The sequence below is a fragment of the Pinus tabuliformis genome, chromosome X, assembly GCF_031772625.1.
Source record: "Pinus tabuliformis cultivar Carrire ecotype Pingquan chromosome X, CPIR1, whole genome shotgun sequence".
Classification (NCBI taxonomy): Eukaryota; Viridiplantae; Streptophyta; class Pinopsida; order Pinales; family Pinaceae; genus Pinus; species Pinus tabuliformis.
In genome coordinates, this window is record NC_142308.1 from 435,709,770 (window position 1) to 435,731,128 (window position 21,359).

At 40.4% G+C, this 21,359-nt stretch overlaps 1 protein-coding gene across 13 annotated transcripts in view; it reads right to left on the minus strand.

The window, feature by feature from the left end:
- LOC149140439 (uncharacterized) overlaps positions 1 to 21,359 on the minus strand; it is a 123,473-nt gene that overhangs the window by 42,275 nt on the left and 59,839 nt on the right. For all 13 annotated transcript variants that reach the window (XR_016264149.1, XR_016264147.1, XR_016264150.1 and 10 more), the window contains one exon: positions 21,211 to 21,283. Coding sequence is in view for 8 of the 13 variants with exons in the window: in XM_089447087.1 (XP_089303213.1) it covers positions 21,211 to 21,283 (73 nt within the window). In the remaining 5 variants the exon portion in view is untranslated. The remainder of the gene's footprint in view (positions 1 to 21,210; positions 21,284 to 21,359) is intronic.

Consider the following 21,359-nt stretch of genomic DNA (forward strand, 5'->3'; position numbering starts at 1 on the left):
ACATAAATGGTTTCTATAACAACTTTCCCAAAGAACAGAACGGAATCGTTGAATTGGTTGCTCACTAAGTGAGTAATTCCATCCCATAAATGGAAAAGGCACTGAGGCTATCACTATATCCATTAAATACGCAGACATGAAGAATCTTGGGCCAAACCCTAGTGAAGATAACAGTGAAAGTTTAATGGACTTAGATAAATTTTAAAACGGAATATTTGCCCAGTTAGAACCCTTCATTATACCATGGATCAAGGGAACCCCTTCAAGTTTTAAATGCTCTACATTGGGTTCCCCATAAAGCCTTGAAAGCATTTTGATAACAAATGTGTAGGGATTTTTGAAATGTGTAATTGGGTAGAGTTTAGTTGGTTTGGCCTTAAAATGCTCTAAGTCATCTACCTATTTCTTAACACATCCAATTAAATCAATTTTCTTCTTTAACACATTCTTGTCAAAATCAAATAAATAATCCCTATTGAGAAAGAATTTAGGGGGACTAGGCTTATATAGAGATTGTAGAACTTTTGGTTTCCAAGAAGTTATGATATTGTTTGAATGGTTCACTACTGAACAAGTTTTAACATGAGCATGGGAAACTATCCAACTCACCATATCATAGTAAGGAAATATTGTTGGCCTGGCAAGAATTTTATGTAGCTCGGTCTTCTTTATAGCTTCAAATCTTTCAGATTTTGAAGAAGAATCCTCCACTGAACCTTCTTCTGAGTTTTTCCATTCACTATTCTCAAAGAAAGCATACATTTCTTCCCACAACATTGTACTTGCATCTTCAGTTCAAAATGTCATATTAGAATAAAAGGTTGAGTTAGGGTTATTCTTGTTTGATAATTCTACCTCCACTTCTTTCAGCTTTATGTGGATATTCTCCATTGTTGAGAAATCTAAGCCATCAAGATTAAGTGATTTCTCTTCTATTAATAACTGCGTGTGAATGCTTTTTACTTCTTAGATTAGTATCTTTTCCTTATATGATTATATTGTTATTCTTCATCAAACATCTACCAATGCATAAACCATATAAAGAGACAAGAGACATAGAATATATGCTATCAGCCATGGCCAAAACCTCTCCCACTTGAGAGGAAAACACGAACAAATTATTCTTCTTATAGAGACTTCAATTGACGAATACCAAGACCAAGACCCTTGACCTACTTGCCACTCCAAGACCAAGACACAAAGCTTCATCTTCTTCCTTGAGTCAACGATAGTCAAACCCTTTGCTTCTTCTTTCTTGGTTATCCTACAAAATTTCGGCCCCTTGATTTAGGTCTACAACTTTCGGTTCTAAATCATAAACACTAGCTCATATAGTTGACCAACTTTGATCCTTAACTATCTTCACTTTAGAAGGAGACTTCTTCTTGATAACTCAGCTTCCCTTTGACTTGACCTTCTCCAAATTCGGTTACCTTGGATGATTGTAACCTTCTCGGCATTCCTGCAGTAGATGATATCTTCTTCTTCGCACGAGTGACAAAAGAACAACCCTAAAAACAGAGCCAAAACAAATCCAAAAATGATGCTAAGGACTTTTCTTTTCTTCCTATTCTCTTCGCTGATGATTAGGCTCTTTCCCAAGTGTTCTTCGTACTTCTTGATTTCAGACCTGCTTGACTGAAAATCTCTGCTCCAAATGAAATCTGAAATGCCCTATTTATAGTTGTTTCCCCATTAATTAGACCGACTTGTTGGAGGGTGAGCCGACATGTCATTTTGTGAAGACCTTTTATTCCATCTTGTAGACGACTTGTAGGAGGTGTCTTTGCTTGGTCTTGGAGGGCCTTCTTATACATTTAATGACTCGTACAAAAATGTAACATGCCCAAGAAGAGGGTCCTTCATACATGACATTGACTCAAATTGACTTTTATGAATAGATGACAAAACCTAAAGGTTCAAAATGGGAACCTTAACTAAAATAAAATTCCTTGATCATGGAACCCATGATTCAAGTACTACAAAAATAATTCTATTTTCTTCTTTTCATCAATTACATAAAATCATCATTTACACATGTCTTTATGAAGATCGAACCTAGTTACACTTTTCAAGATCCATAGCAAGCTTGGCAATTTTTGATTTCCCTTTTCTTCCCATTCTTCTTTTGTACAAACATAGCAGAATTTATTAAGGAAATATGTAAAATTAATAACCGAGACAAATATGAAAGCAAAAATAGCCAACGTACTAACCAAATAAGATGATATCATTCAATCAATCAGTAATTCTATGAGAAATTGAGAAATTGCAATACAAAAAAAAACACAACAAATGTCGCAAATGCTTAAACCCTCTTGATGCGCGAAGGTTTAATTGTATTTTGTGAATGATATGTAGAAAATCCTCTAAAATTCGCTAATTATAGAGAAATTTAGCACCCAATGGAAAACATCAATGTCCATCACTTCTAAATTAAATGTTGAACTAACGGTCAATTCAGTGAAGAAAACCAAATGATCCAGATATTTGAGAGTCTGAGATGTTTTGCAAAGACATTATTTTTTTTTGGAGGCAAATGTTGGATGTTTTATTAAAAACAAAGTAAATAAATAAACCATTTATTTCCTTCAAGTTCTATTTTGAAAATTTCCGAAATTCGGGTGTCCGGGCATCTGAGCATAAATACTTAAGTGCAAAAAGTTTTGAGCCTCGTATCAGATACCTTGTATTCAAGGGAAATAAATAAAAGAATTTTATTAAAAGAAAAATGACAACCAAAATTGAATTGCACTACATAAAACTGGAGATCTTGATGTATCTAGGGACCCAAGTTGTAAGCAATATCATGTTTTGTAAAAAACACTCGGATTTCGAATATAAGTCAAAACCTATGAGTAAAACGAATTTTATTAAAGAAATGTTAATAAGCACAAAATCCAATAATGAAAGAAAAGGGAAAGAAAGTGGAAAAATAATAAATCAAAAATGCGAAAAACAAAAAAACTAAACTTACTAGAAACTGGCAATCCAGGGACATCCGAGAGTCTGGGATATGCGAGCAATAAAACATTTTTCAATCACCCAGATATCCAGATATCTGGATTTGGATGCATGAAAAGGTAGAAATTTCATTCAAATATCTAGATTTTTTGAGGAATTTTTACCTATTCGGAGATTTTTCTTATGTTTTTTGAGTTTTTTAAGAGATCCAAAACAAATTAAGCCTGGTTTATTTACAATGAAAAATTTTAAATCAAAAGAGTGGAAATATTTTATGAAGGGTCCATATTTTATTACAATAAAATGGGGGGGGTTGTTGTAGACCTCACAACAGTTGGCTAGCTAAAAAAAATTCTCCTAACCCACTTTTGGTGGGTAATAGGGACCTCACACATGATGATGATTTGATACTTCTTGATGATAGGGTGACACCTTTTAATGATGTGACATGACCTTTTGATAAGGAGCCATGACATCTGATGATGCATTGCAAATTCTAGGGGACAAAAAACACCTTTGGAGCATTTACTTCCTTCAATAGAGATGATATCACCTTCTACTCTCACATGTGTGGCCTTTTGGATGTTTTTCATGTTCATTTTTATTTTCATTTTGAAGGCACTTTTGGGGGTGGCTATTTAGCTTAATTAGGTGGGTATTCTTTTAGTGGATATTTAGCTTAATTATGCCAAGTGCTTGGCTTCCCTTGTACAAATAGGGGAGCACTAGCTTTCATTTGAGACATTGCACGATGGGGGTGGCTATTTAGCTTAATTAGGTGGGTATTCTTTTAGTGGATATTTAGCTTAATTATGCCAAGTGTTTGGCTTCCCTTGTACAAATAGGGGAGCACTAGCTTTCATTTGAGACATTGCACGATGTGGAGAGATCACATCTTTTGGATTACTATCGTTTCTCTCTAGTTCTCTACGAAGGGTTGAGTAGAGTGACTTCTTTGGAGGACTTGTGATGTGGATAGTTTCTCTTTTCATGGATGAATATTTAAGTGTTAAAGCTATCTCAAGGTCAGCTCGGCCCAACACTCGTCCCTAGATGGAAAAGTTGGGGTCACCAGATCATATTTGCTCTCAAAACGAGGCGAAATACCCTTTGGATGGTGCTAAAAGGAGTCAAGTTATCCCTCAACGGATCTCTTCTACATGTGTGATACCACCTGAACAAATATCTCAAGATCAAGTGAGATCAACATCATTAGGGACAAAAAACATTGAAGCATCAAAACGGACCATATTTAATGCCAGAGGCACAAAAATACTGCACACAAAACTTACCTTCAAATGTCTAACTAACTCAAGACCTGTAAACAAGTTACCTCACTTATGTTAATGATGAATAGGTGAACAACACTATTAGTTGTTTCCAACCTCCAAGGGGAGTGACATTTCCTAGGTAGACCCATCAATCCATAGGTAATTGTGATAAGGTGGTTATGGAGAAGCAAAGACTTCAAGGGAGATGTCATAGCCACAAGTCCAACTAATGGAGGTCCAACATCAGGAGTGTAATGATGTAAGGAGGGAGCAATCATGGAGGCATGAGTTACTCGTTTCCCCGACCTACTTTTTCACCCTTTTGGTGTGCCATTTGCTCTAACGATTTATCTTTCTTTGAGTCTTCACTTAGGAGATGAAGCTTTCTTTTTTCTTTTCCAATACCCCTCAAGGATGTAGCAATTTCTCGCTCATTGGAGTTGGGACATTTAAGATTTCCTTTATTTTAGATGAAGCATTGAATGCTTAAGTAATTGGGTGATGGCTAACAACGTGGGTAGCGCTTAGTGAAAATCCCTGAATCTAACACATCAAAAAACCCCTACTGCAATTTCTGGTTTACTATCTCGTACTTGTTCTTTACATTAACAAGTTATTTAATTGCATAAAGATCGAAGTAAACACAAATGCAGCCTTCACAAAAATATAGATCATGCACTAAAGTAAACAGAAACAATAACACAAGGGACACCGTTATTTTTGGACAATCGTCCCCAGAAAAACCCAATGTGGGAAAATCGATGCAACAGATATGATGGTTTTACTATTAAGTAGATTTTTGAATACAACTAGGGTGCCAGAATTGGCTCACCCAACAGAGAATGTCCTCGGCAATAGTACCTCTATCCAGAGACAGATATTCCATCAAATCAGCAACCAGGTGATCAACCCCACAGTGACTCTGACTGTTCCATGTGCTGGGTAGCGAAAGCTGCTCTAAGCACTACTCTGGAACTACGTCACTCTTCAGGAACTACGTCACCCTCTCCCGATTGATCTGCTCTCAGTCTGCCCCACCGAATCTCCCCAGCGTTGCCTCTGAATCCCTCTACGTCAACCTCTACAGCCCTCTACGTCCTCTATGTTGGCTCCTTCGGCCTCTACGTCAGCACTTCTTGGGCCTATGTTATCTCTCCCGGCACTTCACTGCCTCTCTACTATGTATTCTTCAACCTTGGATGAAAATACCTTGTTGAACTGCCCCTCGCTGCAACTAATCACTAACTCAATTTCCTCAGCAAACCTCACCCTAGAAAATCGAATTCTTGATCTATCTTGGTGTCTCTACAACTGACCCTCAAGCCTCCTCTTATACTTTTTTGTTGATGATTCAATGGCTAAGATTAAGTCCCTAAGCAACGACTAAGATTAGAATCGGCTTGATCCTCGTCACTTAGAACTTTCTCACCCATTTTATATTAATACACATTAATATTTTTATTTTCCTAAGTTTAGACTTAGGGACCCATTAAAAATATTAATTATTTTAATATCTCTTCATCCGGGTGGAATTTCTCCAAACGATTTCTAGGTCTTGGAGGTCTCATGTGCCTTAGCCTCTCCACCAAATTTCATGGCTAGAGCACATCCGATGCTACCAAAAATCAACAAGCTTATGCTAAGCTTTTGCCCACATGCTAAATAAGTCCCAACCATCCCCTTTGCATTTTACATTTTCTTTCTATTGTGGCTTTATATGCTTTTATCATTCTTGATTTAAGAACCTTTCTTGGGCTTATATTGATTGATCCAAGCCTTTAGAACAACCATAGGAACTTTTGAACTCATATTTGGAAATTACCTTCAAATCTACTATATACAATAATTGTTTGAACCGATGTTGTACGAACCATTCCCCCCTCACTCCCAGCCCTAGAACTGCCCCCTAACTAGGAGTGCACTCTGAACATTTTGGGTACACTCATGGCAAAGTTGGGGTCACCAGATCATTTATGCTCTCAAAACGAGGCAAAGTACCCTATGGATGGTGCTAAAAAGGAGTCAAGCTATCCCTCAACAGATCTCTTCTGCATGTGTGCTACTACCTAAACAAACCTCTCAAGACCAAGTGAAATTGTTAAAATTGGCAACTAGGGCCAAACTCCATGTGGGTCATCTTATTTATGGCAGATGATATTTTTATTGGATCCCTCTCATCAAGAGGTGTAGGATTGATCTAAAGATCCTCCGATTCTGATAAGTACTTATGAAGTTATAAATTTATTTATGTTATAAAACAAATTGTCAAGTCGGCCAGCGACTTGAGTAGGCTCAGAAGCCCAACCGACATGTCTATTCAACCTCAACATTTTTAGTATAAATAGAAGAGGACTTGAAGTCATTTGGTACACTAACTTCATGTGATCTCCTCCTCTCCACGTCTTTGGGTTTTTGGTGAAGGAGAGATGCATAGACGATACACTGGCCTATGTACGAATGATGCCCTGGATCTGAACGCAGAAGCCCTAGAAACTATCATGGAAACTCTATACGCACAACAATGAAAACATCTACGTGATGCCATAATCTGTTGGCAATGGACTATATGCACAGCGTGGACAGTCTATACGTTGTCACCTTATACGCAGTTATGGAAACAATACGCTATCACCTTATACGCATACGCAGTTATGTACGCATAGCACTCTATACGTTGTCATTATACGCAGCAATGGAGAATCTTCGCATAAGGGAGCCACATCCGCAGTAAGGTATTGACTGCACCGTGGTGCAGTCATGGCACTCTCAGCATCCTGTAACATTCGTTGATCTGGCAATGTGGGCTCTGGCAGCATAGATCAGGCAGCGTGTATTGAATGATCTTGGCATAAGGATGCAGTCACCATGAATGAATACCCTCGACCTCCACACACCTACGATATACTTGTAGCTGATCTATTATAAAGCAATTATACTACAGCGTGGGATCCGTGTTAATGTCACGTAGCAGTAGGTGACAGCGTGGTAAAATCCAATGTTGTCTATGGAAAAAAGCAGTCTTGACACCAGATCTCGGTGGTTCTTCTATAGTTGTTTAAGTATATTGAATAGCAGTGTGAAGATAATCCAGTAACATATCTATTGCAAACAACGATCTGAATTACAAGAAGTGACAAGGGTAAGGATCTCGGTTGGATGAAAATCTCGGATGAAGGGACTGAGTTATCTCATACAGCAGTCCTGAAATATAGATCTTGGTGAAATCCTTATGGCAGTACAAACATCTTGCACAGCAACGACGTGGAGTATTAAATGATGTTCTAATATGCAGTCACAATGATCATAAGCAGTAATGTTTATGATGGTTACAGTCTCAACATAACGAGAATGATAAGGATGAACAATCTCAAATCATGATGATGAATGATGCAGCATGATGAGCATGGGCAGCATGATGATGGGAGCAGATGAGAGCAACTTAGTGACTAGATGCAGCACAGTGACGGGTGCAACATGAGTACACGCTGCAACACTATGTTAGATGAAGCCATCACATTGGAGAATCAGTTGAAGCATAATGTCTTCAACTGATCTCAAGTATCATCGTTATAGGAGATGATCTATGTTCAGATCTTGATAAGTCAAAGTGTTGACTTCTATTGTAAATGTACTATCTCTCTCACTTTCTCTACTGAACTTTGAAGAACATAAAAGAAGAATTGATCAAGGGTTCCCCACATTGGGGTTTGTCCCTGGCTAGCACCACATCTTGTGTCCTCTTTTCTTAGCTTGACTTCTGCGATTTATATTTATGTTCTATCTGCAGTTTACTTTAACGTTGATGTGATTGCTAATCTGAAAAAGATATTGAGCTAACTATGAAAATTGAAATAAATTGCTCTAGCATAGAACATACCTAAACTTAACATGGTATCAGAGCTGAGGTGAAGACAATGCCCAAGCAAGAGTGAAAGAGCAATCACCGAAGACAATTGGGACAGGACAAAAGGATCAATGGGTTCCTCATCCCTCTTCTAATTCACTAAGGGTGAAGTTGAAGCAGAGAATATTATTAGAATGGCGCAGTAGAAGTTTCTGATGGCCTACCTAAAGATCACTTCATTGGGAAGTTCGAATCTAAGGGTGGAAGGAAAGGCGGATGCCTTGGTTACAATAAGTCCGGCCATTATGCGAAGGAGTGTCCAAATGGTAGAGATGCAAGTCATCAAGGACACGGCCGACTCTTCAGAAAAAGAAAGGAGCCCTAGGTATGAAGAATCAAATGTTGTTTCTAATAAGATAAAGAAGCGTTATCTTATATTGGCCCTCTCCTTCAGATTCTTTGGGAATCTGACTTATTGATTGTAGTGCTTCAAGGCACTTCATCGGACAGGGGTACACTCTAATTTGGTAGAGATGGAAACAATCGTGGGATTATACTCAGAGCTGATGGCACCTATCTCGGAAAGGATGTTGGGAATGTTATCCCTCAACTGAATAGGGGTAAACTCAATTCATTTACAGAATCTCTTTATGTACCTGATCGCAAGAAGTACCTGGTGTCCATTTCAGCAATGGAAGTCTAAGGTTACGAGGGGGCACTTATCGAAGAAAAGCAATTCCACATGCTTGGAACAACCCGAGGAATTTAAAATTGATGATCAGGAATGTCACGTATGCAGGTGGAAGAAAGCCCTCTATGGCTTGAAGCAAAACACCCCAGACAGGGGTACACTCTCTAATTTGGTAGAGATGGAAACAATCGTGGGATTATACTTAGAGCCGATGACACCTATCTCAGAAAGGATGTTGGGAATGTTATCCCTCAACTGAATAGGGGTAAACTCAATTCATTTACAGAATCTCTTTATGTACCTGATCGCAAGAAGAACCTGGTGTCCATTTCAGCAATGGAAGTCTAAGGTTACGAGGTGGCACTCATCGAAGAAAAGCAAGTCCACATGCTTGGAACAACCCGAGGAGTTTAAAATTGATGATCAGGAATCTCACGTATGCAAGTGGAAGAAAGCCCTCTATGGCTTGAAGCAAAACACCTCGGGCATAGTATGAGAGGATTGATAGTTGTCGGATGAAGCTGAGATTCACTAGGAGTGAAATCGATTCAAACCATTACCCGAAGGTTGTGGATGATAGACCTCTCATACCGGCACCTATGTCTGACAGGTGCAGACCCTCTCATTTGTAGAAAACAGAGGGAATTGGATTCCGAATGTGAAAAGATAAACTGCAAGCCTGTGACTACCTCGAGGATCTTTACTTTCAAAAGTTATATGGTAGTGACGTCGGACCAAATTTAGGAAATGCCTCTGAGTTTCATAAACTCATTCGCGTTGATGTTCTTGGTGAACCTCCGTCCGGACATATGTTTTGCAGTTAACATGGCGAGCTCATATTTGGTTGAGCTTCACTGGATTGGTGCCTAGAATCTTCTGAGATATCTTCGGGGCACAATCTCTCATGGATTTAGATTCACTACCCGAAATATGAAACCACATAATTATTCAAACGCTGAGTGTGCAGGCAGTGTGGAGGATCACTAGAGCACTTCTAAGTGTTGGTTCTCCTTGGGATCTACTTCGATATGCTGGATGAGCAGGAAGCAGAAGTCGGTGGCTTTGAGCATCGCCGAGGCAGAGTATATTGCTGCTAGCATGGCCACCTGTGAGGCACTCTGGTTACGAAAGTTCTTCAATGAGTTGTTTGGATACCACTATGATCCTGTGCGATAACCAGAGTGGGATTCGTTTATCAGAGAATCCTGTATTTCATGATTGCTCCAAGCATATCGATATCAAGTACCAATATATTCGAGATATGGTGCAGCAGGGAGCTATAAGGCTCCAACAGATCGGTACAGATGAACAGGTCGCCGAAATTTTTGACAAAGCCCCTAGGAAAGGTCAAATTCCTAACTTTCCGAGAACGACTTGGTGTCGTTCAAAGACCCTCTAACAAGGGTCAAGTATGATGTACTGAGCTCTGGGAGATTCGAGGGGCGCAGGGTACTTCTTGGAGTGACATATGACCACAAGGTGACTCACCATCCCCTGGTGGTGTACGTGTACAGGGTAAAAGAATCAAAACTTTCCCTGTGACGCCCCGTGGCGACTATGTAGCAGGATAATTAGTTCTCTTGTGAGGTCTGGATGATGTGTTCTCCATGACAACTATGTAGCAGGATGATGTGTTCTCCATGACAACTATGTAGCAGGATGATTAGTTCTCCTATGAGGTCTGGATGATGTGTTCTCCATGACGATTGTGTACCAGAATGATTAGTTCTCTTGTGAAGCCTGGATCATGTGTTCTCCATGGCGATTATGGAAAAAGATGATTCGCTCTCCTGTGGGCCAGGATGATTAGTTCTCCGTGGCATCCATTGGACAGGATGATTCACTCTCCTGTGGACAGGATGATTAGTTCTCCTGTCAAGGCATCCTACCCATGCAGTCTGGGACTCATGGGAAGTACATCTCATCTGATCAATAAGCAGGGAAATGAGGATAGGGACCATAGTAGTACCGATGGACGCATCGTTATATCTACCGTACTCCCTATGCTAGGATGACCTTCATTGTTCTGGGATCAACGATATTGGTCTGGGACCAGTGTTAGGAGTTGTACCCACTATGACGTTGACTTTGGGTCGACTGAGAGTGGTTTGGGACCAGTGATACAGACTTTGAGACTGACTTCGAGTCAGTAGAGGACTGGTCTAGGACCAGTTGTAGGAGTTGTACCCACTATGACACTGACTTCGGGTCGGTTGAGGACTGGTCTGGGACCAGTGGTACATACTCTGCGACTGACTTCAAGTCAACAGAGGATTGGTTTGGGACCAGTGGTAGGAGTGGTACCCACTATGACGCTGAGTTTGAGTAGGACTGGTCTAGGACCAGTGGTACACACTCTGAGACTGACTTTGGGTCAGCGGAGAATGGTACGAGACATTCTCGATCAATTCTTCTTCTTCATGGTTTAGCAGAGCAAAGCAGTGCAGGGCACTGATGGCAGAGATAGCGCAGTCGGACATATGGATCAGCGGATGGAGTTCTCGCTAGATGAGAGGGAGTGTTAAAATTCGCAACTAGGGCCAAACTCCATGTGGGTCATCTTATTTATGGCAGCTAATATTTGTATTGGATCCCTCTCAGCGAAAGGTGTAGGATTGATCTAAAGATCATCCAATTCTGATAAGTATTTATGTAGTTATAAATTTATTTATGTTATAAAACAAATTGTCAAGTCGGCCAGCAACTTGAGTAGGCTCAGAAGCCCAACCGACATGTCTATTCAACCTCTACGTTTTTTGTATAAATAGAAGAGGACTTGAAGTCATTTGGTACACTAACTTCATGTGATCTCCTCTTCTCCACGTCTTCGGGTTTTTGGTGAAGGAGAGACGCATAGAGGATACGCTGGCGTATGTACGAATGATTCCCTAGATCTGAACGCAGAAGCCCTAAAAAATGTCATGGAGACTCTATACGCACAGCAATGAAAACATCTACGTGATGCCCTAATCCGTTGGCAATGGATTATACGCACAACATGGACAGTCTATACGTTGTCACCTTATACGCAGTTATGGAAACTATACGCGGTCACCTTATATGCATACGCAATTACGTACGCACAGCACTCTATACGCTGTCAATCTATATGTTGTCATTATACGCAGCAATGGAGAATCTTCGCATAAGGGAGCCACATCCGCAATAAGGTATTGACTGCACCGTGGTGCAGTCATGGCACTCTCGGCATCCTGTAACATTCGTTGATCTGGCAGCGTGGGATCTGGCAACATAGATCAGGCAGTGTGTATTGAATGATCTCGGCATAAGGACGCAGTCACCATGAAGGAATACCCTCGACCTCCACACATCTACGATATACCTGTAGCTGATCTATTATAAAGCAATTATACTACAGTGTGGGTTCCATGTTAATGCCACGTAGTTGTAAGTGACAGCGTGGTAAAATCCAAGGCTGTCTATGGAAAGAAGAAGTCTTGACACCAAATCTCGGTGGTTCTTCTGTAGCTGTTTAAGTATATGGAATAGCAGTATGAAGATAATCCAGTAACGTATCTATCGCAAACAGTGATCTGAATTACAAGAAGTGACAAGGGTAAGGATCTCGGTTGGATGAAAATCTCAGATGAAGGGACTGAGTTATCTCACACAGCAGTCCTAAAATATAGATCTCGGTGAAATCCGTATCGCAGTACAAACATCTTGTATAGCAGTGACGTGGAGTATTAAATGATGTTCTAATATGCAGTCACAATGATCATAAGCAGTAATGTTTATGATGGTTACAGTCTCAACATAATGAGAATGATAAGGATGAACAGTCTCAAATCATGATGATGAATGATGCAGCATGATGGGCATGGGCAGCATGATGATGGGAGCAGATGGGAGCAGCTCAGTGACTAGGTGCAGCACAGTGACGGGTGCAACATGAGTACAAGCTGCAACACTATGTTAGATGAAGCCGTCACCTTGGAGAATTAGTTGAAGCAGAATGTCTTCAACTGATCTCAAGTATCATCATTATAGGAGATGATCTATGCTCAGATCTTGATTAGTCAAAGTGTTGACTTCTATTGTAAATGTACTATCTCTCTCACTTTCTCTACTGAACTTTGAAGAACATAAAAGAAGAATTGATCAAGGGTCTCCCCACAATGGGGTTTGTCCCTGGCTAGCGCCACATCTTGTGTCCTCTTGTCTTGGCTTGTCTTCTGTGATTTATATTTATGTTCTATCTGCAGTTTACATTAATGCTAATGTGATTGCTAATCTGAAAAAGATATTGAGCTAACTATGAAAATTGAAATAAATTTCTCTAGCATAGAACATACCTAAATTTAACATGGTATCAGAGCTGAGGTGAAGACAATGCCCAAGCAAGAGTGAAAGAGCAATCACCGAAGGCAGTTGGGACAAGACAAAAGGATCAATGGGTTCTTCATCCCTCTTCTAATTCACTAAGGGTCAAGTTGAAGCAGAGAATATTATCGGAATGGCGCAGCGGAAGTTTCTGATGGCCTACCTAAACATCACTTCATTGGGAAGTTCGGATCTAAGGGTGGAAGGAAAGGCGGATGCCTTGGTTACAATAAGATCGGCCATTATGCAAAGGAGTGTCCGAATGGCAGAGATGCAGGTCATCAAGGACACGGCCGACTCTTCAGAGAAAGAAAGGAACCCCAGGTATGAAGAATCAAATGTTGTTTCTGATAAGATAAAGAAGCGTTATCTTATATTGGCCCTCTCCTTCAGATTCTTTGGGAATCTGGCTTATTGATTTAGTGCTTCAAGGCACTTCATCGGACAGGGGTAAACTCTCTAATTTGGTAGAGACGGAAACAATCGCGGAATTATACTTGGAGCCGATGCCACCTATCTCGAAAAGGATGTTGGAAATGTTATCCCTCAACTGAATAGGGGTAACTCAGTTCATTTACAGAATCTCTTTATGTACCTGATCGCAAGAAGAACTGGTGTCCATTTCAGCAATGGAAGTCTAAGGTTAGGAGGTGGCACTCATCGAAGAAAAGTAGGTCCACAGGCTTGGAACAACCCGAGGAGTTTGAGATTGATGATCAGGAATCTCACGTATGCAGGTGGAAGAAAGCCCTCTATGGCTTGAAGCAAAACACCCCGGGCATAGTATGAGAGGATTGATAGCTGTCGGATGAAGCTGAGATTCACTAGGAGTGAAACCGATCCAAACCATTACCCGAAGGTTGTGGATGATAGACCTCTCATACCGGCACCTATGTCTGACAGGTGTAGACCCTCTCATTTGTAGAAAACAGAGGGAGTTGGATTCCGAATGTGAAAAGATAAACTGCAAGCCTGTGACTACCTCGAGGATCTTAACTTTCAGAAGTTATATGGTAGTGACGTCGGACCAAATTTGGGAAATGCTTCTGAGTTTCATAAACTCATTCGCGTTGATGTTGTTGGTTAACCTCTGTCCGGACATATGTTTTGCAGTTAGCATGGTGAGCTCATATTTGGTTGAGCTTCACTGGATTGGTGCCTAGAATCTTCTGAGATATCTTCAGGGCACAATCTCTCATGGATTGAGATACACTACTCGAAATATGAAACCACATTTTTATTCGAATGCTGAGTGGGCAGGCAGTGTGGAGGATCACTAGAGCACTTCTAAGTGCTACTTCTCCTTGGGATCTGCTTCGATATCCTGGATGAGCAGGAAGCAGAAGTCGGTGGCTTTGAGCACCGCCGGGGCAGAGTATATTGATGCTATCATGGCCACCTGTGAGGCAGTCTGGTTATGAAAGCTCTTCAGTGAGCTGTTTGGATACCACTATGATCCTGTGTGATAACCAGAGTGGGATTCGTTTATCAGAGAATCTCGTATTTCATGATCGCTCCAAGCATATCGATATCAAGTACCACTATATTCGAGATATGGTGCAGTAGGGAGCTATAAAGCTCCAACATATACAGATGAACAGATCGCCGACATTTTTGACAAAGCCCCTAGGAAAGGTCAAATTCCCGACTTTCCGAGAACGACTTGGTGTCGTTCAGAGACCCTCTAACAAGGGTCAAGTATGATAACTGAGCTATGGGAGCTTCGCGGGGGCGCGAGGTACTTCCTGCAGTGACATATGACCACAGGGTGACTCACCATCCCCTGGTGGTGTACGTGTACAGTGTAAAAGAATCAAAACTTTCCCTGTGACACCCCGTGGCAACTATGTAGAGGATAATTAGTTCTCCTGTGAGGTCTAGATGATGTGTTCTCCATGACGACTGTGTAGCAGGATGATTAGTTCTCCTATGAGGTCTAGATGATGTGTTCTCCATGACGACTATGTAGCAGGATGATTAGTTCTCCTATGAGGTTTGGATGATGTGTTCTCCATGACGATTGTGTACCAGGATGATTAGTTCTCCTGTGAGGCCTGGATGATGTGTTCTCCATGGCGATTGTGGAACAGGATGATTCGCTCTCCTGTGGGCCAGGATGATTAGTTCTTCGTGGCATCCTCTAGAAAGGATGATTCACTCTCCTGTGGACAGGATGATTAGTTCTCTTGTCAAGGCATCCTACCCATGCAGTCTGAGACTCATGGGAAGTACCTCTCATCTGATCAATGAGCAGGGAAATGAGGATAGGGACCATAGTAGTATCGATGGATGCATCGTTGTATCTACCGTACTCCCTATGCTAGGATGACCTTCATTGATTTGGGTTCAATGATACTAGTCTGGGACCAATTGTAGGAGTTGTACCCACTATGACGTTGACTTCGGGTCAGTTGAGACTGGTCTGGGACCAGTGGTACATACTCTAAGACTGACTTCGAGTCAGTAGAGGACTGGTCTGGGACCAGTTGTAGGAGTTGTACCCACTATGACACTGACTTCGGGTCGGTTGAGGGGTCTGGGACCAGTGGTACATACTCTGAGACTGACTTCGAGTCAGTAGAGGACTGGTTTGGGTCCAATAGTAGGCGTGGTACCCACTATGACGCTGACTTTGGGTCGGTTGAGACTAGTCTAAGACCAGTGGTACGCATTCTGACACTGACCTCGAGTCAGTGGAGAATGGTATGAGACATTCTCGATCAATTCTTCTTCTTCACAGTTCAGCAGAGCAGGGCTGAGCAGTTCAATGCAGGGCACTGATGGCAGAGATAGTACAGTCGAACATATGGATCAGCGGATGGAGTTCTCCCTAGTTGAGAGGGAGTGTTAAAATTCGCAACTAGGGCCAAACTCCATGTGCGTCATCTTATTTATGGCAACTGATATTTTTATTGGATCCCTTTCATCGAGAGGTGTAGGATGGATCTAAAGATCATCCGATTCCAATCAGTATTTATGAAGTTATAAATTTATTTATGTTATAAAACAAATTGTCAAGTCGGCTGGCAACTTGAGTAGGCTCAGAAGCCCAACCGACATGTCTATTCAACCTCTAAAATTTTTGTATAGATAGAAGAGGACTTGAAGTCATTTGGTACACTAACTTCATGTGATCTCCTCCTCTCCACGTCTTTGGGTTTTCCGTGAAAGAGAGACGCATAGAGGATACGCTGGCCTATGTACGAATGATGCCCTAGATCTTAACGCAGAAGCCCTAGAAACTGTCATGGAGACTCTATACGCACAACAATGAAAACATCTACGTGATGCCCTAATGCATTGGCAATGGACTATACGCACAGCGTGGACAATCTATACCATGTCACCTTATACGCAGTTATGGAAACTATACGTTGTCACCTTATACGCATACGCAGTTATGTACGCACAGCACTCTATACGTTGTCATTATACGCAGCAATGGAGAATCTTCGCATAAGGGAGCCGCATCCGCAGTATGGTATTGACTACACCGTGGTGCAGTCATGGCACTCTCGGCATCCTGTAATGTTCACTGATCTGGCGGCATGGGATCTGGCAGCATAGATCAGGCAGCGTGTATTGAATGATCTCGGCATAAGGACACAGTCACCGTGAATGAATACCCTCGACCTCCACACATCTACGATATACCTGTAGTTGATCTATTATAAAGCAGTTATACTACAGCGTGGGATCCGTGTTAATGCCACGTAGCTATAGGTGACAACGTGGTAAAATCCAAGGCTGTCTATGGAAAGAAGCAGTCTTGACACCAGATCTCGGTGGTTCTTCTGTAGCTGTTTAAGTATATTGAATAGCAGTATGAAGATAATCCAGTAACGTATTTATTGCAAACAGTGATCTGAATTACAAGAAGTGACAAGGGTAAGGATCTCGGTTGGATGAAAATCTCGGATGAAGGGACTAAGTTATCTCACACAGCAGTCCTGAAATATAGATCTCGGTGAAATCCGTATGGCAGTACAAACATCTTGTACAGCAGTGACGTGGAGTATTAAATGATGTTCTAATATGCAGTCACAATGATCATAAGCAGTAATGTTTATGATGGTTACAGTCTCAACATAATGAGAATGATAAGGATGAACAGTCTCAGATCATGATGATGAATGATGCAGCATGATGGGCATGGGCAGCATGATGATGGGAGCAGATGGGAGCAACTCAGTGACTAGGTGCAACATAGTGACGAGTGCAACATGAGTACAAGTTGCAACACTATTTTAGATTAAGTCGTCACCTTGGAGAATCAGTTGAAGCAGAATGTCTTCAACTGATCTCAAGTATCGTCGTTATAGGAGATGATCTATTCTCAAATCTTGATAAGTCAAAGTGTTGACTTCTATTGTAAATGTACTATCTCTCTCACTTTCTCTGCTGAACTTTGAAGAACATAAAAGAAGAATTGATCAAGGGTTTCCCCACATTGGGGTTTGTCCCTGGCTAGTGCCACATCTTGTGTCCTCTTGTCTTGGCTTGTCTTCTGCGATTTATATTTATGTTCTATCTGCAGTTTACTTTAATGCTGATGTGATTGCTAATCTGAAAAAGTTATTGAGCTAACTATGAAAATTGAAATAAATTGCTCTAGCATATAACATACCTAAACTTAACAGAAATCAACATCATTAGGGACAAAAAACCATTAAAGCATCAAAATGGACCATATCTAATGCCAGAGGCACAAAAATACTTCACACAAAACTTACCTTCAAATGTCTAACTAACTCAAGACTTGTAAACAAGTTACCTCACTTATGTTAAAGATGAATAGGTGAACACTATTAGGTGTTTCCTACGTCCAAGGGGAGTGACATGTCCTAGGTAGATCCATCAATCCATAGGTATTTGTGATAAAGTGGTTATGGAGAAGCAAAGACTTCAAGGGAGATGTCATAGCCACAAGTCCAACTAATGGAGGTCCAACATCAAGAGTGTAATGATGTAAGGAGGGAGAAATCATGGAGGCATGAGTTACTCGTTTCCCCGACCTACTTATTCACCCTTTTGGTGTGCCATTTGCTCTAACGATTTATCTTTCTTTGGGTCTTCACTTAGGAGATAAAGCTTTCTTTTTTCTTTTCCAATACCCCTCAAGGATGTAGCAATTTCTCACTCATTGGAGTTGGGACATTTAAGATTTCCTTTATTTTAGATGACGCATTGAATGCTTAAGTAACTGGGTGATGGCTAACGATGTGGGTAGAGCTTATGCTAGGCTTTTGCCCACATGCTAAATAAGTCCCAACCACCCTTTGCATTTTACATTTTCTTTCTATTGTGGCTTTATATGCTTTTTATCATTTTTTATCCAAGAACCTTTCTTGAGCTTATATTGATCGATCTAAGTCTTTAGAACAACCATAGGACCTTTTGAGCTCATATTTGGAAATTACCTTCAAATCCACTATATACCCTAATTGTTTGACCCGATGTTGTAGGAACCATTCCCCCCTCACTCCCAACCCTGGAACTGCCCTCCAACCAGAAGTGCACTCTAAACATTTTGGGTGCACTCCCTGAAGACGCTCTCAGAGCCAAGGAGAACATTCCTTAGATGTGGGTAGAATTTATAACCCATTCAAAATTTAGCAAACTTAACATTTTTCGGACTTTGCGATCAATGGGATTGCATCATTTCATTGGATTTTATCACATATGAGGGTATGTGATTGGAATTTAATCAAGAGCACCAAACCCAATATGTACCCCAATGTTGGTGATGTTGATCGTTGAATTCCTTTGTCATGGCCTTAGCAAAAATGTACCCTTCACTCAAACTAAATTCATTGATCAAGCATGTAAAGCTTTTCTTACCATAATTTAAGGCTTGGATTACGCAATTTGATCAAAATTGAGTGGCATCGATTGATGTCTCTGGAGAATTAAGTTAGAGGTAAAAGCTAAACAAGAGGAAAAGAATGAAGGATGATACTAACGATGAGGATCTTGATATAAGTGATGTTGGAACATTGCTTCTCAAGGAGTGGTGGAACATGCATGGTGGTGCTACCCCACAGCTACAACATTTAGCAACATGTCTGTTGTCACAATTGGTGAGCACTACTTCTTTAGAGTGGTATTTAGCAAATAGCTCAAATTATTGTTTTGGACCTTTCAACCTTCATATTCGGTGTGTAGATGGCCTATTTCATAAAAATAACTATTTGGTCATGTTAATGTTGATAGTTGCTAGATAACATATTTCATTCCATAAGTTAATGGTCTGCTTTATGTTATATGCTTAAAAATTTGTATGCTTGTTTGTAATTGATAGAATCTAGATTCTAGATGGTTGATGCTCGAACGATTAATCATTAATGTACTATGCATGCCATTTGTATCTTCTTTGACGTACAATTCTGCAAGTCTCCATATATTACTGCAACTAATTTGGTATTCTAGATGAATTTTTTTAATATAAATGCGTTCCCGAGACACTTCTCTCATGAAGATTTTTGGAAAATGAGGTTCATGCTTCATGCAACCTTGGTTTAAACCTCTCTTGATTGGTGGTGAAAGAAGTAGAAGCCTTAGGGGGCTTTTGACATGGTTTGACTGGGCCATCTGATCCTGCGATCTACTAGGGAAACCTCCCTAGTGTTGGATTCCATCCATCACTAAAATAAGAGTAGTGGTTGCTAAGGTGACAGTGGTGACTCCCCGATGTTACTCAACCTAGCGATGCATTGCGCTAGTGTGCAAGATTTTGCTATAACACCCTCTTCAAATGTGTGTGGCTATGAACCCCTTGTTGAAAATAGTAGCAAAGAAGGGTTCCTTGATTTGTGCCTTAATTCAAGGAGCCATAACAAGTTTCTCCTTTAGCATGGTCAAATTCCTAAAGAATAGGTGAGTTCCTAAAAATTAGGATGAGCTATGAAGCAATTAACTAATCCATTGAAGTGGAAGGCCGAGTTATTTGTCTTCTAACGCAAGTTAATTGAGGAAAAGGATGAGTGTTTGAGTCTCAAGTTCTACAATTAGATGGAATGAATTGTGTGAGTATTTAACACAGGTAACTCAATCAATCACAAAAGCAAATTTCCTCAATTAGAAACTTGCTAACTTTAGCCATTCTAATTGCATTAAAAGGAGGAACGAAGGCGCTCATTGTATCATTATTGAGAATGGGTTTGTGTGAGCTTGTGAGAGAAAGGTGCCAAGAGAGCTTGTGTGAATTGTTGGAGAAGAAAGCAATTCCTTAAGGAAGTGCACATAGAAATAGGAGGATTTCCTATTTGATAGGGGCTGCAAGTGCGCTATAAAATAGGGCCTCTAGTGCGCATAAAAACAGGAGGCAGGATCAGGGATCAAGCAGGTGTTTCAAGCCTAGTCTAAGGCAGGGAGAACCATTGTATTCTCTAGTGAAACAAAGATTGTTTGTAAGAGATCTATTGCTCATTCTTCTTCAATAATATTCTCAATCAAGTAGAGGGTTTTCCCGATTGAGTTCCCTAGAAACATTGTGTTGTTGAATTGAGTGATTGTGTATTTATTTCTGTTCCTTTTCCGCTGCCAAATAAGTAGAGAAATTCTGTCTATATGAAAAGAAACTAGTTTTCAGATTGTTCATATTAGCAGTTACAGAATTTCATGGATTTTCTACACCCCTTGTCCCGATTGATTTAAACATAACAAACTAGGACAAAGGTATCCCTAAAGATGCTATAAAATAAGAGTAAGCTCAAATAGGGCAAAAAAAATTTGTAAAAGAGGCACAAGGAAAAGGAAAGTAATATCAAAACCAAAACTAGACAACCCAATTTTCAAGGTCAATGTTAAATCTTATCAAAGGTCCAAGGGTACAAAACATAAGCTTCTTAGTTGAACTTACACATAATCCCGCAAAGTATTTCGATCCTCTATTTCAAATTTTTGAGGCTACCTGCCTCGTACCCTATTCTATCTAAACAATTAAATGCAACAAATAAGACACCTTCGACTCAAAATTCCAGACCTGCACTGATCACATAAATAGACTTTGAAAATTTAACAGCAGTTCATTTACAAATCAAGTCAAACAAAACCCAATTTTAAACAACAAAAACACAATACAAGATTTACATTACCTGTGAATTTATGGTGAAACCTCCAAAGGTGCTTTCACATACTCCATACTCTGTGTCAATCACAACCCAAGGCCTGCAAAACACATTCAAATCATTCATGCATCCATTTCTTGTGCTAGTTGGAAATTGCAAATTTATTATGAAGCAAA